The sequence below is a fragment of the Ammodytes marinus genome (assembly GCF_949987685.1).
Source record: "Ammodytes marinus genome assembly, chromosome: 8".
Lineage (NCBI taxonomy): Eukaryota > Metazoa > Chordata > Actinopteri > Uranoscopiformes > Ammodytidae > Ammodytes > Ammodytes marinus.
In genome coordinates this window covers 32,561,264-32,584,001 of record NC_137212.1, presented here as the reverse complement: position 1 = coordinate 32,584,001, position 22,738 = coordinate 32,561,264, and the positions used below count along the sequence as shown (strand labels likewise).

At 41.3% G+C, this 22,738-nt stretch overlaps 1 protein-coding gene across 1 annotated transcript in view; it reads right to left on the bottom strand.

The window, feature by feature from the left end:
- The window catches only part of szt2 (SZT2 subunit of KICSTOR complex), a 480,200-nt gene that overhangs the window by 333,164 nt on the left and 124,298 nt on the right, over positions 1–22,738 (bottom strand). Inside the window, 4 exon segments of the mRNA XM_080032888.1 lie at positions 504–631; positions 10,748–10,940; positions 11,500–11,733; positions 11,825–11,963. Coding sequence (XP_079889014.1) covers positions 504–631; positions 10,748–10,940; positions 11,500–11,733; positions 11,825–11,963 — 694 coding nt within the window.

Genomic DNA, 22,738 nt, shown 5'->3' with positions numbered 1-22,738 from the left:
GATTTCTTAGGACTTTTAGTATGTTGTTCTGGACACCTCATAGAAATTATCTGAGCTGAAAAAAATTCTTTTACAATTTATTCTATGAAAAACGCTATTTTGCCTGGACTATATGGTAATTAAACATTATAACACCTGCGGCTTATAGTCCAGTGCGCCTTATAGTCCGGAAAGTATGGTATATATAACTCAAAATTAATCCCACTCAATGATCACTTATGCCCCACTAGAATGAGTGGTGGGTGTATTTTACATGAGTAACACTTGCTGTTTTTGATTTGTAAACAGAAGATTCAGACATAGCTATACCCATAGCTCCTCCCCGGTAGGCTACTTCACACTACCAACTGATTTGTATGTGCTTATTAGTACTATTACTATATGTATTACTTATTAGTATGTGCATAAATCAGAGTTCACACAATACCAAGCCATCTCCAGTGAGATTTTACGTAACTTCTTTTAAGTGTATGTTGGTGGAGGCAGTTGAGAAGTGAGCTGACCTTTGACGTAACTCTGGTGATAATGCTCTTGCAACAGGCTGCAGTAGTTGGCCAGCTCCTTATGTTTGTGAGAGTGAGCCAGGAGGTCGCTCCAAGGGGACGGACTGCTGCGCTCCTGAGACAGTGTCCTGCAGCATGGAATACACACACTTATCACACCGCACCCATCACTTCATTTACAATTTTCAAATATTTATGTTAATTTATCAACCTTAATCACATATGTGTAAAACTAAAATCAAATCATTAAGAAATATTTTGCCAAATACACATCTCCACTACAAAAAAAAAGGCAAAAAGCCTGTGAGTCCCAGCTGAAGTAGCACAGCATGAGTTTGATGCAACAGATGAAAACCACAGCAAAGCAGAAACATCAAGCAGTTGAAACAAGACTGATTGGCATAGAATGTGCAATTCATCAAGTGCAAAGCAAGGGGTCAAAATGTCACTGAAAACAAACTGCTCCAACATACACACTCACTTGCAAAGCGGTAGCAAGCACGGTTGTTTGGTCTTAGCATTTTTGTAAAATACGAAATAAGAGAAGAAAAAAACAAGCACACAAAAAACATTAAATATGTCGAATACGATATTCTGATCATTTGTTACTTGGGGATCCACGTTTCGACGAGCAGCCGGGCCGGGCCGTTCCTCAAAACGTAGATATGTGATGTTGTGGGCATTGCTGTGTGAAAACACTTTTTTTCAGTGTGCACACACGATGGACAGGTAGTGGATGGTGAGTAGATATTAGCTGATTTTGACAAAAAGTGTTCTGGATTATGATTGCTTAGTATGCCTTTAATGAAACAAAGGTATGTTTACCTTTCCCTGTCCTTTACATGTTATGACTGTGAGGGAATTTTCGGGCTTTGGTATAGTTTATATTAATGTCAAAGATTAATAGTTAATGTATGCCTGTCTTGTGTGTCTGTCTATCTCTCAGGCACTAGGTCAGCCATGTAGCCTGTTAGGATACACTTAGGCCAGCTGTATAGATAACGTCTCATATCCCTAGACAGTGGCGGACTCAGACTGTTTGAAGGGCAGGGGCGAAAAAATTAAAAGGGCACCATGTGGACACAGTGGCGTTTGTAACTCGATGGTGTTTTGTTCCCCCAGCGGAACCTTAAAGGCAGCGCTGCCTGGAAGGCACTTGTTACATCTCCATGTAGCACTTACTTGTGGCACTTTGTAGTTTGGTTTATTTGCAGCTATAGCACGGACGTGATTCTTGTTGTTCTGAGTTTGTACCCTCATTGTTGAATGCACTTAAAGCGGCAACGAGTAACTTTTAAATATCTTTTAAACAGCCTCATGTTTCCTCTAATAATCATAAATTACCTTTAACAGCAAACGAGACCATCAGTGCAAAGAAAGACGTTTTTATATAGTTTTTATTACTGCATTTGATCTGGTCGTACACCCAGTCCGATTTTCGGTTCACGCGTGCATGCTCTATGTTCACATATCCGTATTGATCACAGATTTCAGTGTGGCGCAGGGACGCGATTTGAGAAGCCTATCACTCCAGGTGAGGGAAGGGGAGCGGGAGCCTTGTTTGAGACAGTTGTTTGTCGTCATAATGACTGATAACGGGGCTGAACCATCAAAGAAAAAAAAGAGAATGCAATGAAGAAAAGCTAAAAGGGAGAGTGATAGTCGGGCGGGATGGCGTTGCCAAGCAACGTATACACAATTTCACGCAGCGAACCTAGACTGCAGTGTTTACTCCTAAATGAATGAGCGGTAGCCTACTAAAACAAAGTTTACTTTGCCTCACCAGCATCATCAGATGACCATTATTCATCTGAAATAGTCATTATTTACAACATAAACACATTACCTCATCGTGATCCATACTAACTAACTGCCATCTCTCGTTCATTCGCTTTGTGTGAGGACACAGGGACTCGTTCAGCTCCGTGATGCTGTGTCACCCATAGACTCACGGAGCCGAAAAGAGTCCGGTGCCCTCACACTTTCAACACACGGACACGCACCATATTGCTTCCTGATTATTTGAATCTGCACTCTCTGCACGAGCTAGAAAACAGCTTCACGACAGCTGGCATCGTAATAATACTACCGCTTTTGTTCAAAGGTGTCACCAACGTGCCGACTTACTCGTAGTAGCTTTAATGGAAGTTGCTTTGGATAAAAGCGTCAGCTAAATAGAATGTAATGTAACGAAACACCAAACACTGTCTTTGTAGATGTTAAAAAAAAACTGTTGGGCTCATACAATTAAACGGGAGGTCTGGGGGTCCCCCCCCCAGAAAAAAATGTGCTTCAAAGACACTGTTTCCCCTAATTCTAGCGACTTTATAAACACTAAAATTAGTTGTTCACATCATTGTGCACTTTCACATTTTAGCCTAAGAAGGGAGGATGCCTTGCTGCTTTCATCTTTACTAACATTTAAGTAAATTAGACTGGAGAAAAATCAATGTGCCACTACCGTACAGTCTTTGACCGCTGACAGCCAGCTACGGAAATATTGAAGGAAGTTTTCCTTCATGTTGAGGTGATAGCTGACTATTATCGTCTCTCTTGCATGAAATGACCTACACTTGAATGAGGACCGGATCTTGACATTCAAAAAATGTATATACATTTTAAATGGATTATGCAAACTGAAAATATTAAGTTTTTCTAACTTGGCATCTAATTGCGCTTTTCCACTATGGGTACGGACGGACATACTCTTAATCCGCTTTTTGCTTTGTTATCCAGTAGAGAGTTAAATACCACTTGATGTAGCTGTTTGTCATAGCGACGCCACATGAAAGCAACGCCTCTTTCGCATTCCCCGTTTGTCGGCTACCAAAGAGAGGAACGTCTGCACCTCATTAGAGTACCGCAACATATCTTTTCGGTTTGCCGTATTCTTGCTCCAGAGGGCTCATCATCATCATTTAGGCCAGGGGTGGCCAACCAGTCAGAGACAAAGAGCCACATTTTTTACTGTGTTACTGCAAAGAGCCACATCGTACACACGGGTACACACAGTGGCGATTCCAGGACATTTTGACTGGGGCTGGCCAAGGTGGGCCACAGAGTTAGAGTGGGGTGGCCATCGCACCCCTGAATGAATAGCATGTGATATGCATGCATTCAACTAACTGTAAGTTAAGAATAAGTTGCACAATTAGTAGATGTTTAGTTGATATATGTAGCATGCATTCAACTAACTGTCAGTTAACTATAAGTTGCATTATTAGTAGATGTGTTGTACACGTAACATGCATTCAACTAACTGTCAGTTAACTATTAGTTGCATTATTAGTAGATGGTTAGTTGATATTCAACAGAGCTATTTCAACAGATAAGAAACAAGCATTCAACTAACTGTAAGTTAACTACAAGTTGCACTATTAGTAGATGTTTAGTTGATATTCCACAGTGAGTTAGTTGACACTCAACAGAACTATCAACAAACATGTAACATGCATTCAACTAAGTGTTAGTTAACTATAGGATCATTTTATTTTGTTAATTTATTTTTAGAAAAACAGTCTGCAACAGACATTATAATTTTTACTACATGTTCTTTACAAATATTCAACTATCAGTTGAGTGTCAACTTCTAGTAAGTTGACTATCAACTGTTGTTATTAACCAATACTCAACTTATGTTTCATATGGATCAACTTTCCCCCCACTCACAAGGAACACATCTAATGAATGAACATTCAACCCTCTGTTGATCATATATGTTCATTGTAAAATAAAGATGAGAATATTTTATCAATCAATAGGCACCGTGTGTAGGTGACTGTTACTAAACAGCTACTACTTGTGCAACGTATAGTTAACAGGCAGTTAGTTGAATCCTTGTTTATTATCTGTTGAACAAGCTCTGTCAAATATCAACTAACCATCTACTAATAGTGCAACTTATAGTTAACTTACAGTTAGTTGAATACATGTTACTTATCTGTTGAGATAGTTCTGTTGAATATCAACTCATTCACTGTTGACATGCAACTGCATATCTACTGATGGCTTGTTGAGTGCCAACAGTGGACTATCAAACTAAAGTGTTACCAACTTTTTTTTTTATCAAATTTTTATAATTTATAACATACAAACAACAACAACGAAGACATGAGACAGACCTAATGTGGGGCATTCCAACGCAACGCTATTTTTTTTTGCTGCCGTTAGACCGGCCAGCCACACTCGCCTTTGTTGAAAAGAAAACTTTAATAGAGAGACATCTTCTCAATTGGATTTAGTCTGGACTTTGGCTGGGCCATTCTAACACATGAATATGCTTTGATCTAAACCATTCCATTGTAGATCTGACTGTATGTTTAGGGTAGTTGTCCTGCTGGAAGGTGAACATCTGCCCCAATTTCAAGTCTTTTGCAGACTAACAGGTTATCTGCCCTGTATTTAGCTCCATCCATCTTCCCATGCTTCCCTGTCCCTGCTGCAGAGAAGCATCCCCAAAGCATGATGCTGCCACCAACACGTTTCACGGTGGGGATGGTGTGTTCAGGGTGCTGTGCAGTGTTAGTTTTCTGCCACACATAGCGTTTTGCATTCAGGGCAAAAACTTCAATTTGAGTCTGATCAGAAGACCTTCCTCCACATGTTTGCTATGTCCCATGGCTTGTGTCAAGGTATAGAGGAAGGTGCTCTAGTCAGTTGAGACCAACATTTAAGTTTTTGGCCTGAATGCAAAACACTAGCCTAGGGCTGTGCGATATGGCGATATATATCGTCTGACGAAACAAAAACGTCTATCGTTTCATTTTATGCAATATTGTTTATTTCGTTATGTTGCCAATCCCACTCTTTAGGACACAAACTATACATGTAGCTCGCAGTTAAGTTACCGTTATTCAAACCGAAGATTTCCTTCAGCGTAACTTCACATTAAAAGCCTTTGACTGGTGAAATGTGAGGAATTAAAGTCAACTTTGACTTTTATTTTGAAGCAGAAACACTAAGCGCTTCCTAGTTCCTGGCCCCGCTGCGCTTCCATCACACTATTTCTGCCAGACCGCGCCAGGCTTTTCTCGCTTGTGTGATAATCAAAGTTCATTTCGGACACTGAAACCCATCGGTAACAGACCTGTCGGTGTTTGCACCATGGGGAGAGGATCACATATCCTCGCTGACAGAGCAGTCGAGCCGACGTTACCCGGGCAGCACTTGACAGGCTCGCGGGGTTAGCAGCCAAGCTAGCGGGGCAGTTCGGCTGCTGTCCCCGGGGGCTGTCAAGCGCTGCCTGGCTCGCAGTGTAAAGTTCCCAGAATGCGCAGCTCGGCTTCTCTCTCAGCGGTGAGAAGCGCCTGCGCTCCCCGGGGCGCTCACCCTCACCGCGTGGTGAATTTACAAGCCGCCGCAGCCTCAGCTAAAGAGGATAGCTCCATTAGGCTAAAGAGCTTAGCTGGCGAGGAATCCACCAATTCAGTCAATTTCAGTGCCCTGAAACCCCACATGGCCCAAAACTACTCAAATGTCACATTTGCATTTTCTTTTTTGTTGAATGCTTGAAAATTTGCGTTTGAATTAAAGCAGAAAATAATCAAATATGGGTAAATACTTTATTTGTAGAGAATTTGATTATTTATATTGTTTTTTTATATTTATTAATTGAATTTACAAAAAATATGCTATATCGTCAAATATATCGTTATCGGGATATGAAATTCCTATATCGGGATATGAAATTTTGGTCATATCGCCCAGCCCTACACTAGCCTATGTGAGGCTCGCCATCCAATCTGACAGAGCTTGATCTATTTTGCAAAGAAGAATGGGCAAAAATTTCAGTCTGTAGATGTGCATAGCTGGTAGAGACTAGGGATGTAACAATATACCGCAAAACGGTCGTTCGCGATATGAAAAGGCCACGAATGTCAACCGTACGTTTTTTCTTGTAATACCGTGTCACGGTAAAGAGGTGAGCTTGCATGGTAAATGCGCTCGGTCATTGTGGAGTCTGGTGAGCAACGTTGTCATAAACGTAGCACTCAATCTAACACTGTATGGGTTACACCAACATTGGAAACCAAACAATAACACATCGACACAACATCACTGAAACATGACTTCTAACTTTAAAATTAACAGTCACGTCTCAAGTGGGCCGTTGTTTACACTACGCAGAGCAGCGCGTGAAGCTTCACAACATTGAGTCAAGAAGAAGCGAGAGAAAAGGGAGAGATAGAGAAAAAGATCGGCATAGTAGCTTCCCAGACTGAAGAGAAAGTTGCTCGCGGGTGAATTATATCATTATGAATCCAGGCGAACGTGAGGAAATGATACAAAAAAAAAAAAAAAACACCCACCGCGACTGTGCGTTACATCCCCGGTAAAGTCGGCGAACTTCCGTGAAAGGCAGATGAAGGAAATAAGTCCAAAGATCCTTAATATATTCATCACAACTTCACGTGAACGCAGCATAGGAACTGAGCTATACCGGCATGTTGCGCAATACTATGGAATACCTACTAGGTCAAACTTAGGTGACACTACTTTGGTCAAATGAAGGTGACGTTGCGAAAGTGTGAGGAAGGGAGGGGGAGAGGAGTGCACTGCAAAAACATTGATTTTGAGACTGCAATTTAAGTTAATAACAAATAAAAATCATAAATAAATATTTTACAGAGTTCATTGTGCCTGTCATAATGTAGGCCTATTAAGGTAAAACATGGCTTGTAAAAATAGAGTTGATAAGCAAATAAAACATAAATAAATGGGGAAATTATCACACTATTTAAATCATTTTTATTTTATACATACTTTTACAGTTACAGACAAGTGACTAAATTAAGTTTAGATTTAAAATTCCTATTTCAGTTTGAAAAATATAGGTGTAAAGCTTCTTTAAAAAACAGCAATAGAGAAGCAGTGTCTTTGTTTTGGTGATAAGTTGTTTAAATCTCTAAACATAGGTGACGTTACGAAAGTGTGAGGAAGCGAGGGGGAGAGGAGTGCACTGCAAAAACATTGATTTTGAGACTGCAAATTTAATTGATAACAAATAAAAATCATAATTTAATATTTTACTGAGTTCATTGTGCCTGTCATAATGTAGGCCTATTAAGGTAAAAGCATGGCTTGTAAAAATAGTGTTGAATAAAATAGAGTTGATAAGCAAATAAAACATTTAAAAAAAATGGGAAAATTATCACACTATTGTTATATTATTTTATTTTATGCATACTTTTACAAGTGCCTAAATTAAGTTTAGATTTAAAATTCCCAAATCAGTCAATAAAGAATAAATAAAAAATAAAACAATAAAAAAAATAAGCCGGCTGTGTCGGCGATAGTGTATTACAGAACAGTTAGTGGCTTTCGGAGCGCAGAATCTAGGTCTACTATAGGCTACTGACGAAAATCACACAACACATTGCATCTATTTATTAACAATATTTAAGAATTTAGGCTATATTTTGCTGCTCCAACTCAAATTCAGCCCAGCCAGGCGATAGTTAAGTTTCAGTTTCGTTTTCATCTGCGTGGTATACAGCCGTTTGGACCAGCTGATCGGCTCCCGACAGCGGGAATCAGTCTGCGTTCCAGTTGTACTGGGAAGTCGGATTTATGGTGCCAGTGATAATAGAACTAAATAATAAAATAAAGCTATCTCTTCCTTCCTCTATCTGTCTATCTTTATCTCTCCACTGCACACTCAGTCACTACTATCCATGCTAAAAGGAAGCAAGATTATACCCTCATTTAGCACATTATTTTTAAATATTTTATAGTATTTATTTATTTTTTTTCTCCCCCATCTAATTTTGACGATTTTTAGAAAAATGTGTTGGTTTATAAGCACTAAGGGAGCATGTTTAAATAAAACCTGTTAACCTTAACTTTTAAATTTATTTTATTTCATGTTTCTATATGCTACACAGGCTTAAGGTATTAAGGTTTTGGTAGACGTTGACAATTTGTACTATTTTTTCAGAAAACCCTCAGACATTAAAGCTACTACGAGTAAGTCGGCACGTTGGCGACACCTTTGAACAAAAGCGGTAGTATTATTACGACGCCAGCTGTCGTGAAGCTGTTTTCTAGCTCGTGCAGGGAGTGCAGATTCAAATAATCAGGAAGCAATATGGTGCGTGTCCGTGTGTTTAAAGTGTGAGGGCACCGGACTCTTTTCGGCTCCGTGAGTCTATGGGTGACACAGCATCAACTAATGCCAGTAAGTGCTAAACACACCTGATTGCAATGAGTTGATGCATTGTCACCTCTCACGGAGCTGAACGAGTCCCCGTGTCCTCACACAAAGCGAATGAACGAGAGATGGCAGTTAGTTAGTATGGATCACGATGAGGTAATGTGTTTATGTTGTAAATAATGACTATTTCAGATGAATAATGGTCATCTGATGATGCCGGTGAGGCAAAGTAAACTTTGTTTTAGTAGGCTACCGCTCATTCATTTAGGAGTAAACACTGCAGTCTAGGTTCGCTGCGTGAAATTGTGTATACGTTGCTTGGCAACGCCATCCCGCACGACTATCACTCTCCTTTTTAGCTTTTCTTCATTGCATTCTCTTTTTTTTCTTTGATGGTTCAGCCCCGTTATCAGTCATCATGACGACAAACAACTGTCTCAAACAAGGCTCCCGCTCCCCTTCCCTCACCTGGAGTGATAGGCTTCTCAAATCGCGTCCCTGCGCCACACTGAAATCTGTGACCAATACGGATATGTGAACATAGAGCATGCACGCGTGAACCAAAAATCGGACTGGGTGTACGACCAGATCAAATGCAGTAATAAAAACTATATAAGAACGTCTTTCTTTGCACTGATGGTCTCGTTTGATGTTAAAGGTAATTTATGATTATTAGAGGAAACATGAGGCTGTTTAAAAGATATTTAAAAGTTACTCGTTGCCGCTTTAAGGACATGCATCCAAGATTGCCATAGTCATCAATATGGGTTAATATCGTATTGTGATATTGTGATATCAATCACAATATCGTATCGTACTAAAAATTTCATATCGTTACATCCCTAGTAGAGACATACCCAAATAGACTTGCAGCTGTTATTGCAGCGAAAGGTGGAACTACAAAGTATTGACTCAGGGGGGCTGAATACTTTTGCACGCCACACTTTTCAGTTTGTAGTTCATTTGTATCATTTAATTCCACTTAAATCTCCAATCCCAATAAAATACATTTACGTGTTTGGTTGTAATGTGACAACATTTGGAAAAGCTCAAGGGGTATGAATACTTTTGCAAGCCACTGTATATTACATTTCTATTTAGTCATTTGGCCAACAATTCTGTCCATGTGCATAAACATTTAAGAATCATTTCCCTTTTCATTTTGAGAAAGAGCTAAAGAACGATCTAGACAGACGGACCGAGAGACGCTTAGACTTCACTTCACAACTATAGTAACTTTTTTGAGCTATGAGATCATTGTGGATTGTAAATCATTAAGTAAATGAGCACTGTTTTATAAAGGATTCAATGAGAAGGGATTTTACCTTCCTGGCCTAATCCTAGTTCCAACACCAATGAAGTGAAGCCTGCGACCTAGTTCAGCCCGAGTCTGCCACTACTCAAACATGGTATACTCCTCTCACTCCAACATTTATGCAACGCACACATTTAATCATGGCTGTGTAGTTAGTTAAGCTGTCAGTGCTCTGATTATTCTCTTGCTGTCTTGATCAGTTAATTATTAAAAAAGGCCAACCTTAACCCCAGCATCCACCCGTAAACCCTGAGTATATCTGCTATTGTTGGTCAAGGGACTCAATATCAACACAGCCCATATTCTGCATTCCCTTGTTGGTGTTGTCACTGCAGTCTTACATCTCATAAATTAACTTAAAGAGAACAATATTGTTTCCCACAGGAACGACAAACATTATCCCAAAAATATGACCCATTTTTTAAGAAACTGGAATTATCTTGGAAAAAATAAATGTTGGCGAGAGTCATTTAAAAGTAAGTAATAAAGCCATGTTCTCACTGCAAAGGCCCATTCTGTTAATTTTCTCACTTGTAAATAGGGATTAGTTCATACGTTGTCAGCATAGATTTGAAAAAGCCACAAGTGTTCCACTTGAGCTGATCATTAGTATCTGCTGCAGAACATGCTCACTGTAAAAACAAAAGATGTGTGCATGGTGAAAAACTACATTTAAGTCAAGATCCAAAATCTATTAACCTTATCACCATTTGAATTCCTTGAAATCTTTTTCCCATTTCTTTTTCTATTTTGAGGCAGCCTTTTTTCTCTCAGTACCTGAAGAAGATGTCCCTGGGCTGGTGTTTGGAGTTGGGCTGAACCAGTTGCTCCTTCAGCGTCTCCAGGGAGCAGTTGTAGACGTAGACTGGGCACTTGATTTGGCTGCTGTCACTGCTGCTCTGCTGAGAAAGCTGCCTGCTAAAGGCCCTCTCTGGATCACAGAACTGGACTCCCTCTTTTCCCCCGGCATCTGAAAAAGAAACAGTAGATATCTTCCTTAAATCATTCAGCCTTGTAAGAGCCCAAAACATCGACCTACATTTTTTTTAACAAAACCCAAAATGTAATAACTGGTTGATAATGTAACAAAATACTTAGAGTAATTTTTTACATTATGGAGCGAGCAAAAAAAATTCTCCTTATAGTGTAATTATTGTAACACATTATTGAGTGAGTCAGTAATGTATGGATTAAAGGGCTTATTGCTCCAATGAAGTGTAGTTTCGATAAAAGCATTCTTTCAATAGTTATAATGCTATTCAAGGCTCAAAGTGTTCATACACAAACTTTGATCCTACACTACAAAAATATTTTGCTCGCTCCATAATGTAATTACTGACCCAAAATGTCATAAGTTACTACATTTTGACCAAACAATTATTAAGTTTTGGTCTCAGCATTTTGTTACATTATCGACCAGTTATTACATTTTGGGTTGTTGTTATGATTCTAACTGGTGTGTGTAAACACATGAACAGTATGTATTGTGGTGCACAAGTGTTTATTCAATTCTGGACAATGAGACCAACCTAAGCCTGGGGTCCCCATCTCTGTGTCAGACATGTGGCTGTCCCAGCTGTCCTGGTCGACAGTGTGTGGGGAGGGTCCACTACTGGAGCTCCTCTGCCCCATACAGGCTGCTGGACTGAGGCCAGACTCACAGCGGTGCAGCCCCCCACACGGGGAGTCAGCCTGGGACTGGGTCAGTGTGTCCTCCTCCTGAGTGCTCACACAACTCTCCGATGGCATCAACATCACAACATCTGGAAAACGACAGTCAACTCTGTTGCATTATGAAGATTTAGTTGAAAATCCCCAAAACATTTTATATATGAGAGAAAAATCAAGTTGCACCGGTAAAGGAAGCAGGAAGGAAGGTGAGGAGGATCTGCTGGGAGCTGATGTACTTTGCATAGCACCTCCACTGTGGTGTAGAGCAGCTCCTGTCCCCTAACACAGGCTCTTCATCCACTAGGTCTGCATTACTGAAACTCTGACAATACACACAGGGAAACACAGGTTTATTTCTGTACTTAGAAGGACTCATTCATATAGTCATATAATTCCATTCACAGCTTCTACCACCATTTTAAAGGCTTATTTGACCATCTTTTGTTCAAGAAGATATTCTTAAAGTGGCTACGAGGAACTTTGGCGGCTGGCGGCCCCTTTGGACAAAAGCGGTAGTATTTTTTACGACGCCATCTGTCGTAAAGCTGTTTTCTAGCGCGTGCAGGCCGGTGCGAGTGTCAAATGATTAGGACGCAATATAGTGCCAGTCCGTGTTGAAAGTGTGAGGGCACGCAATCTTTTCGGCTCTGTTAGAGTGGTTAAGCCTGTTACATACTCCGCGAGAAGAAAGAACAAAGTTCTCGGTGACAGAGCTGCGAGAAGAAAATGACGTCATTTTCTTCTCTCAGCTCTTGTTTAGCTGTTCTTGCACCCGGGCCGAACTTTCTTCTCGCAGCTTGTCCGAGAACCAGACATGGGGGACTCGAGTCACATGACTTGACTCGAGTCAGACTCGAGTCGCAAATTTGAGGACTTGAGACTTGCTTGACTAACACTGATAAAAGACTCGACTTGACTTAGACTTGGGACAGATGACTCGAAATGACTTGAATTTTTAAAAGTTAGATTACGTTGGAAATTATGTTTTATTTTGAAACATGACCGGGTGATTTTACAGTGCAATGCACGCAGTGCGCTGCACAGACAAACAGCGTCAGCAGGTCAACACAGGAGCAGCAGTCATGGAGGCGGCTAGACCTTTCTTTATATGTCCATGGGCTAGACCAAGAGTAATTCACGTGAGCCTCCCACACGCTTATAACCCAATCACAGTAAATATGTAGCGCCTTCTTCCCTTCCCTTTTCACGTTGTAACGGCCCCGGGAAGTCTTGTAAAAGAAAACGAAAGTAACGAGCGTTTCCTGCAGCGCTGCTGCCTTGATAACGCATGCTTCCTTATCGAGCACCCTACCTCCACGGACTGTAGGCTTTATATAAGCATCTCTGTGAGACAAAACAGCGGTTATGAATATGATGCAGTTCAACCTTCCACGTTCACCGGCTCCTTCTGACAGCTCACAGCCGCTGCCACCGCACCGACAGCACAGCAAACTGCCCGTTATGACAGTTCGCCCCCCAGTATGAAAAAAAGGTGATATGATATTTTTGCCATAGCGCAGATCCTTGCCCTGTTTTATTCTAAATGCATTATGGGCATTAAGTGTCTGTTTTGTGTAAGTAGGCTATCTGTTACTATTTGCCTTTCTTGTTTTCCATGTAAGCTACTTGGAAATTGAAAGTAGCCTAAATGTGGTTGAAAGAAAAGGAAATGTGCGGTGTTGATCATATGTGATAGATAAGGGGTCGCTATTGGATGCAGACATTATGAGATTTGGACCTTTGCTGTAAGAAAATGTTGTCAACTGGACCCATTTCAATTTTAGTTGAAGACCCCTCGGTCAGACCAAGAATAATTCAATTGTAGTTCAAGGATGATGTTGTCGATGACGGAATGAAGAAGAGAACTGTGAAATGCAGGTCTTTTAAATGTAGAAACTGGGTTAGATAATATGATTTTTGTATGACTTGACTTGTGACTTGCTTGACCTGAGCAATGACTTGACTTGTGACTTGCTTGATTCTCACCACAGGGACTTGGACTTGCTTGAGACTTGAAGGTTATGACTTGAGACTTGCACATTAGTGACTTACCCCCACCTCTGCCGAGAACTATTGTGTGATTGGTCAGTCTGAAGTCAATGAGGAAAGCGAAGTGCGCGTTTGAAAGAAATAAGGAAAATTCTTCTCGCGGAGTATGTAACAGGCTTTAGTGACACTGCATCAACTAATGCCAGTCAGTGCCACACACACACACACACACCTGATTGCAATGAGTTGATGCAGTGTCAATAACCACTCACGAAGCTGAAAGATTCCGTGCCCTCACAGAAAACGAATGAACGAGAGACGGCAGGATGGATCACAATGAGGTAATGTGTTTATGTTGTTGTAAATAATGACTATTTCAGATAAATTATGGTCATCTGATGATGAAGCAAAGTGAACTTTGTTTTAGTACCGTTGATTCACTTAGGAGTAAACTAAGTGAATCAAAGTTCTAGTTGCTTGGCAACGCTCTCCTCCCACCCATCTATCACTCTCCCTTTTAGCTTTTGATTGTTCTTGATTGAATTTTCTTTTTTTCTTTGATGGTTCTGCCCCGTTATCAGTCATTATTACGACAAATAACTGTTTCAAACAAGGCTCCCTTTGCCTTACCTGGAGGGATAGGCTACTCAAATCGCGTTGCTGCGCTGCACTGAAATCTGCGACCAATACGAATATGTGACCATAGAGCCTGTCTGCGCAAGCTGAAAATTGGACTGGGTGTGCGACCAGTCCAAAGACATTAATACAACTATATAAAAACTGCTTTCTTTGCACTGATGGTCTCGTTTGCTGTTAAAGGTAATTTATGATTATCATAGCAAAAATTAGGCTGTTTTAAAGATATTTAAAAGTTCCTCGTAGCCGCTTTAAGTAAACAAACGGTCTGGGCCTTTATTTAGAGATCAGAGGAGATTTTAGGAAATATTCACACCTGCCGTGTTCGTTTGAAGCAAACTCAGGAGCGCTTTCGCCCTTGTGCAAATCTTTCAGGCAGGTGTGAACACAGCAATTGCACTTGGGGGCGGATCAAGCAGACATTTGTACAGTCTATGGAGCAGCCACACAGCGCGCTCGGCAGCGATGCAACACTTCAGCTCAGTAGTCTCGTCTTTTATTTTTCTTATTTTTTTACTGTCAAATGGCCGCTGTTCTCTGCTAAAATATACAGAAAAATAATCTATCCGGTGCCCGTGTTAACAGACCAGAGCAGCCACACAGCGCACCTAGCCAGCTCCACTATTCATCTCAGCAGTCTCTTTGATAATTTTTTTCACCATACGATTGTCTCTCTGATAAAATAGATAAAGAAATAATATGTTGATTCTGATTCACTGATTCTGTTGAAACTCAACATTTATTAAATGTAGCATGTTATAAAATTATGTGCAGTGCAGATACTTTTACTGCTTCGCCATATGTCATACGTACGGGGCCGGCCCTGGGCATAGGCGGTATAGGCGAATGCTAAGGGCGCATCCATCCATAGGGGGCGTCGCAACAACAACAACAACAAAATGAAATAATTTGGCTACCAAAACTTTTTTAAATTTTTTTTACTAATACTGTTAATACTATCTTTTAAAAATACAAGTTAAGCTTAAAATATCACAACTACAGAGAATAGACAAACTATAAAATAAATTATAGAAGCTCCGCAGCCACCACTCTTCAGGACAGTCTCACTTCTATTGAGCACTCTTTCAACAACCTCCACCTACGGCTCAACTCTAAAAAGACAAATTGCATACTTTTCGAATGAAAAAACAACAACTCCAGCCCCCCCAAGATCCTTTGCGCTGACAACTCCGAACTGGAGTTTGTCAAGTCCTATAAATATCTAGGGCTTTGGCTGGCCTCTTCCCTTTCATTCTCCGTCCATATTAATAATATTCAGACTAAAGTGAAAGCCAGATTGGCCTTTCTCTTCCGTAACAAAGCATCCTTCACACGCTCTGCTAAACTTACACTTTTAAAAATGACCATCCTGCCCATCCTTGACTATGGTGATACAATCTATAAAATGGCTTCAAAAACAGCACTACACAAACTGGACGTTCTTCACCATTCAGCTATCCGCTTTGCCACCAATGCTCCCTTTCATATACACCACTGTGAACTATTCAAACTAGTGGACTGTCCCTCCCTCCAATCCCGCCGACTCCGACATTGGCTCCAGTTTATTTAAGACACTCCTGGGTAGGGTTGGGCACCGAAACCCGGTACCAGTATGGCACCGGTGCAGATGTAAACGGTAGTAACCAGACCGAATAAGAACGAAAGTGTCGGTGCCTCATTTCGGTACCGCCCCCTGCTGTAGTCACGTTTGTATTTTGACAAACTGATCGCTCTTTATGTCATGATCGATGAAGCATGTCCGCTCGCGGATGCTGATCTGTGTACACCGAGGAGCATTTCTCACCGGGCTGTGAGTGACGAGAACGAGCCTGACCGTCTCGAGGAGCGCGTGCACGAGTGCTCAACACTCGCTCACGTTAGCAGTTTCACAGACTGATCGTTCTTTATGTCAGACTATTTTTGAACAGCAATGCAATGCATTTCTTTTTACGAATGACACGCGATCTAGCAGTATTGTCACGCATGTATTAGGCACGTGTACGCTGACGATGAGGCAGCGGCCGCCTGCACGCTTCCTCCCGTCAGCTGTTCTAGTGATGCCTTTACGCACGCCGGTGGAAACAAACCCAAAAAAACACACAGCGGGACACAGCGGCCCGGTGATATGGAAACGTTTAATAAGAAACTTCATAAAGACACACTTAAAATAACAATATCTGCCCAAACAAAAAGCTCTGACTTGGATAACTTTATGGAGCGATCGATGTATAAAACCATCCGGCTACATGTGTCTGATGACGGGCCGTTATATTAATAATAAACAACGCGCTGCACATTAGAACAGCATGTTCATTAAATATCTCGTATCCATCCTGAGAAGGCAAACTCTCTTAAAGAATTCTACATCATCGACGTTAGGCGCGTAGACGTTGGCCAAGATGACTGACTTATTGTAAAGTTTGCCTGAAACAATAATAAAACGTCCATTTTTATCTGATATAATGTTTGAGGACTCAAAAGGAATATTACTATCAATAAGGATAGCTGTGCCCTTAGCCTTACCCCTGAAATTGGAATGAAAAAATTGTCCACGCCAGCATTTACTTAATCGCCCATGGTCAGAGTCATGTAAGTGGGTTTCTTGAAGGAAAACTATTCCAGCCCTGAGCCGTTTTAGGTGGGTTAAGACCTTACCCCTTTCCACTTGGTGATTTAGCCCTTTGACATTCCAACTAATTAAATTAAGATTGCCCTTCATCTAGCTCAGTTATAGTGAAAGTAAAAAGAGTTGCTCCGATAAGAAAAAGAGTAGCAAAATACAGAGGAAAAGAAAGACACACAAAAAAAGGAAAACACATATAACTGAAAGCACAGCAGGTGATAACTTATCAGCTAAACCCCCAGTTAACACCACCCCATCCCACCCAGAACCCACCCCATATATTGCTCTAAACAGCAAACCCCAAAAGACCCTTACTAGTTTCACAACAAACATCCTTAACTTTCTGACCTGTGCTAGCTTGTACAATTCACCCCATAACAGCTAGTAACACTATGAACAATCCAGCAAACTGTCAAAATGACAACACACTAAACAAACATACCGTGCTCACCCAACAAATTCGAAATACAAAAAAAAAAAAGAACAAGGCGTGAGTTAGACGAGCTGTCCAAATGGCAAAAAAAAAAAATAACAGACACGCTTATCTAGCCGTTTTAAAATAGAGATTCAAATAAATAAAAAAAGCGAGTGAGCTAGACAATACGTCAAAATGACAAGCAACAAAAATGTCACGTTCACCCAGCTAATTTACAAATTTTTAAAAAAGGGAGAAAAAATGCGTGTAGTACCATCAGTCTGAGAGTTTGGCTGGGGATATGAAAAGAGCATTTGTCCAAATTGTATACTCACAGCAGGCAATCGTATTTACTACGGACTCACACCCAATGTAGATATGTAGTTAGATGCTTCAGAGACAGACCGCAGCCACTTTCTCTCGCCGCTCTGGAGAGTAATACGAAGCCTGGCAGGGTAGAGAAGAGATGGACGGAGACCGCGCTGATAAAGTTCAGCCAAGACCCCCCTGTATTCAGCCCGCTGCTTCACGACCTCCGCGCTGTAGTCCTCGTAGAACCAGAGCTTGTGGCCGTGGTATTCCAGCTCGCCCTGTTTACGTGCCTCTCTCATAATCAGGTCTTTAGTCTGGTATCGGTGGAAGCATATGACGACGGGTCGCAGCCTCTCGTGCGGGCCCGGTTTGGGTGCCAGAGTGCGGTGAGCCCTGTCCAGCTCCGGGGGAGAAGGGAGAACTTGATCACCAAGAACTTCAACGAGGAGCTCGGAGAAAAAGGCGGTGGGGCGTGCACCCTCAAGTGACTCTGGTAAGCCCACAATACGGACGTTCTGTCTCCTGCTTCTCCCTTCCAAATCCGATAGTTTAGCTTTTAGCAGCTTGTTATTTTCCTGCAGTGAGGAGCACATAGCCTCAAGTTGCTCCAGGCGTCCGCAAACAGTTTCTGCATTCTCCTCGAGATCGGTTATACGTTTCCCCTGGCCTGAGACCACGGCCTGGATGTTGTCCAGCTTAGTGTCCATGCTGGCGAATGATGATTTAAACTCAGCGGCTATGGCCGCTCTATGCTGCTCAAGCAGATCCGAAATGGAAGCCATTGTGCTAGCACCAACGTCCATGCTAACCACGCTGTCCGAGGACATATCTGACTCTGCCGAATCTCTTTTTGCGTTTTTCTTGCTTCTAGGCATTTCTCCAAAACAGTATCAGTGTTACCGGCAACACAAGCACAAAAAAAAATCGATGAAAATAGGGTTTAATCAGTTAAGTCTGAAATAGTTAGTGGGAGCTATAGAGCGATCGCACCTACCCCATGCTCTGTAACCCGGAAGTGAGACCAGAGGTTTCTGTCATTTAATTTTGTAATATAGCTTTTGTGTGGAATTATATTCAATGCAATGTTATGAATTATTTAAACTATACTTATTATAGATTATTATTCAAATTGTAATGTCTGCATTATTTTGTGCAAATCATAATATTGTATTCATTTTATGTCACTTGTTTTGTAGTATGGTTTTTATTTCGTGGGTTATTTTCTCTCTAAAAAAGTGGACCTGACTGCGATGCAATGGGGGGTGCCATGTGAAATCTTGCCTAGGGCACCAAATTGGTCAGGGCCGGCCCTGCGTCATCGGCCTGATATGCATAACCTCCAAGGGACTTCAGACCCCGGTGGAAACACACACAGCCACACGGCCCAGGAACTAAGGCCCTGTTCTCACAGCAACACGAAACGGTGCAAACGCAGAAAAATTCCCGCGGTTGCACTATATCATGTACATGAAAACAGCAAACGCAGGCATGAAACCGCAAGTTTTTGAGATCACCTCCAAGGGAGGATTTTTTGGAAAACACAACGGTTTTGGTTTCTTGTAAACCGAAACCATTTCCCCTGGTAACGCTGACGCCACGGTTCCACCCTCACACATGTGCATTGCGTTTGGAGATACATGGGCATGCGCCGTCTTTGTAGGTCCATGTGCGCCAGTTGGAAAACAACAACAACGGCGGATCACCGAGCTGTATTCGCTGTGCTGTTGCTGATGAGTTTGTTATCGTGCCGACAATCGCTCCTACAACAAAATATGGAATTGCTGCACCAATGCTGTGAACAGCGGACACGCCATGTTTGTTGTTGTTTTTCACAGAGCTGAGAAAAAGAATCGTTCTTGCGCAGGCGCGCCTTTTTATTCAATTCTTACAGCCGACACCGGATGCACCGGAAATGCTATTTACTACTACCTTGTACCACCAACTGCTGGCCTGGCATGCTTACTACATCGATTTCGTCCCGTTTCCTCTGAAAACATGTGTACGGTTGAAGATGTCAGATAAATTGTGTTTGAACGGGGTTTTAAAAAAAAAAAAAAAAACGGGAAAACTGTCACGTTTTCACCGTGAGAACAGGACCTAAAAGTTTGTGGTCAGTTGTTCATGGAACTCAAAGTTCCTGGTAGTTTTGGTGGAAAATCTGATCTAGAGATAGAAGAAAATAAATCAAAAGAACCGTTTAAAACAGTTGTATATTAGAGACAGACCTCTAATTCTAGATTTCCTTTTGGTCATATCTTAGTTTGAAACCTCTCGGTTTTCTGATCTGCTCCTGTTTTGATTGACTGTAGATAAATGTTTGCCTGTTGTATTTTGTCTTAATTCAGTATAATCTGACGTAGCAGCTCAAGGGGCCTTACACATGCCTTTCCCGGTATATTTTTAGGTGAAAAATCAGCAGAAAGTGTTGACTTTCATTTACAGTAGTTATAAAAGTACCAACTATAAATATTTTGCCAATCATAACATAATTTGAAGTTTAAAAAACACTTAGCAGCAGAGTTGTGTGTATAAAATTACATTCGTACCAAGAAATGATTAGCAAATATATTACAGTTACAGTGACTGTGCGTTGTCTGTTAAGGCTAGGACACACCAGTCCGACTACCCGAAAATGGAGACTGCTGACTTTCCGTACGCTCTGCGCTTGCGCGGGACGTAATGTCTCCATAACAGCAGGCGGCGCTAATCTGTATTGTGGCCCGAAAAGATACGGAAGCCGGAAATGATGGGACGGCTCTCTAGACCATAAACATAGATAGAAATACGTATTTATATTTATGGACCATAAAGAGCACCATTTTTAGCAGAGTGTCGAGCATGGTGTCGAGCAGTCAACAAGGGTTGATGCATGCGAGTACTCGCTGAACGAAACAAACAAACACATTAAAACGATGGCTAACTGTTGTTAGCTGTTTGTGCTACCCGCCTCACTTCCGGGCTTCACTGATTCGCTAGCCCTCCACAAATCAAATTGCTCTAACTGAAAGACTGCCCGCCGCCGATTGAACATGTTCAATTGGCTCAAAAGAAGCCCGACGACATACGCCCCCTCCTGACTCTATGACGGCGATTATCGGGCCGGTGTGTCCTGGCCTTTAGGGCTCATATTTCTTTAATGGTTATTAGAAGAGAATTTGCTGTACGGAAATCAACACCGGCCTTATCATGAAGAGCAGGGCTATTCAATAGGCGGCCCGCGGGCCAAGTGCGGCCCGCGAAGGAATATTTACTGCCCCCGCCTTGACTACCGACCGAACCAAAAGAATTTTTTTTTATTTTTTTTTTTTTAGTGGTGCACAATCAATGTAGGGGAAGGTGGGGTGATTTGTGCAACTTTTTACTCAAAGTGATTTTAAAGTGAGGCCTTGACAGTTATGTCTCCAACTCAAATATGTACATATATTTCAGGATGTTGTGCATCCCTGGCAATAAAAACTTTGGATCTGGAATAAACTGTTTAAGAAATATAGCTTTTGGAAAAAAAGTTGTCTTGTCCCCACGTAGTGGGGTGATTTGTGCGTCATTGTGTCACAATGACAAAGTCACCATCATCATCTTTCTGGCCATCTGAACTCTCATCAGTGGTGTCGTTAAGTGGAATTGAGATGTCACTCTCTTCTGAGCTACTGTATACAATCACTTTCTTTTGGTGACCAGCGTATACAGCCATGCCACTGGCACAACTCTCAGAAATGTACTTTGCACTAGTTGCTCCGTGCTTGTGGAACCAACTGCCACCTGACAAATGTGATTCCCCCTACATTTCTGCCTTTAAATCAAGGCTCAAAACCCATATGTACACCCTGGTGTTTCCTCCCCATTAACTATCTTACCTCTGCACTACTATCTGTGTTTATGTGGATGTATGGGCTTTACGTCTTTTATTTTGGTTATTGTTATTGTACCTTCATTGTTTACCTACTGAATGCACTATGTACAGCACTTTGGACAGTGCAAACTGTCATAAATGTGCTTTTATAAATACATTTTACTTACTTACTTATAACTCACCCAGGCCCTTGCGCACAAATCACCCCATCCCCAGAATTTTGGATAATAGGCATGATGCAGCAATTTAGGGTTGACATTGTGCTAACTATATAGACTCAAAGTGTAGCATACCAAAGCACTAAAACATGTGTCAAATGTTTTCAAACGTGTCTATAATTGTTCAGACACAATAATCAAAAAACCTTGATCATGGAAATTTTACTTTGAAAGGCAAAACACAGTTTTTTGAGCTTAAACGTGCTTATATCTTATTCCTTGTGTCTCCCTTCTTTACAGGATGAGTCAAATGGACGGCTCTTCTTAAATATGTGGTCACATTTCCAATTTCTTCCACGGTTTTCTAGAAACAAGGGGTTTTGCAACTTCCAAAATGCACAAATCACCCCACCTTCCCCTACTAGCTCGTGTGATGTGTGCTTTTGCATGGTCATAACTGCAAGAAAGGCCGCGGCAGTAAATAAATGTGCACGTGTCTCCAAGCTTTTCTCTATCAGCTGCTCTGTGTATGCAGCTTTGCGGGCGCGATTGTACCGCAGTGTAAGTGTATGGTCCATTATTTGTATTTAGTGTGTCTGCATAATATTGCACCAGTAGAACTTTGCATGTTTGCACAAAATGTGCACCTTCACATAGCAAACAAAATTGCACAACTGTAAAGTCAGTGTCTGTAGTTTTTTTGTATTCAAATAAGCAGTTGTTTATTTCTGTACTGTGCATTGGCATCTTTGAGCAAAATACAGCCAAAATTTTTGCCGCGGCGCCGCGCCTCCCATGACCCTGGACAGTGACCCCTTGACAAACACATTTTTGGGGGGAACCACTGTAAGGTGTTGCACTTAGAGTAGCCTACATTTATTTATATGTTTTTTGATAAGCTGTTGCACTCTTAGTAAACCTAGTCCTACCTGTATTTTGATAAGCTGTTGCACTTAGAGTACATTTATTTCTATGTATTTTGATAAACTGTTGAAGAGTTAACCTATTGTGTTTTCCTGAACTGATAAGATTGTTAAACACTTAAACAGGCAACCTATGTTAATCAAATAGGGATTTTTTTTTGATAAGCTGGTGAACTCTATTTGATAAAATA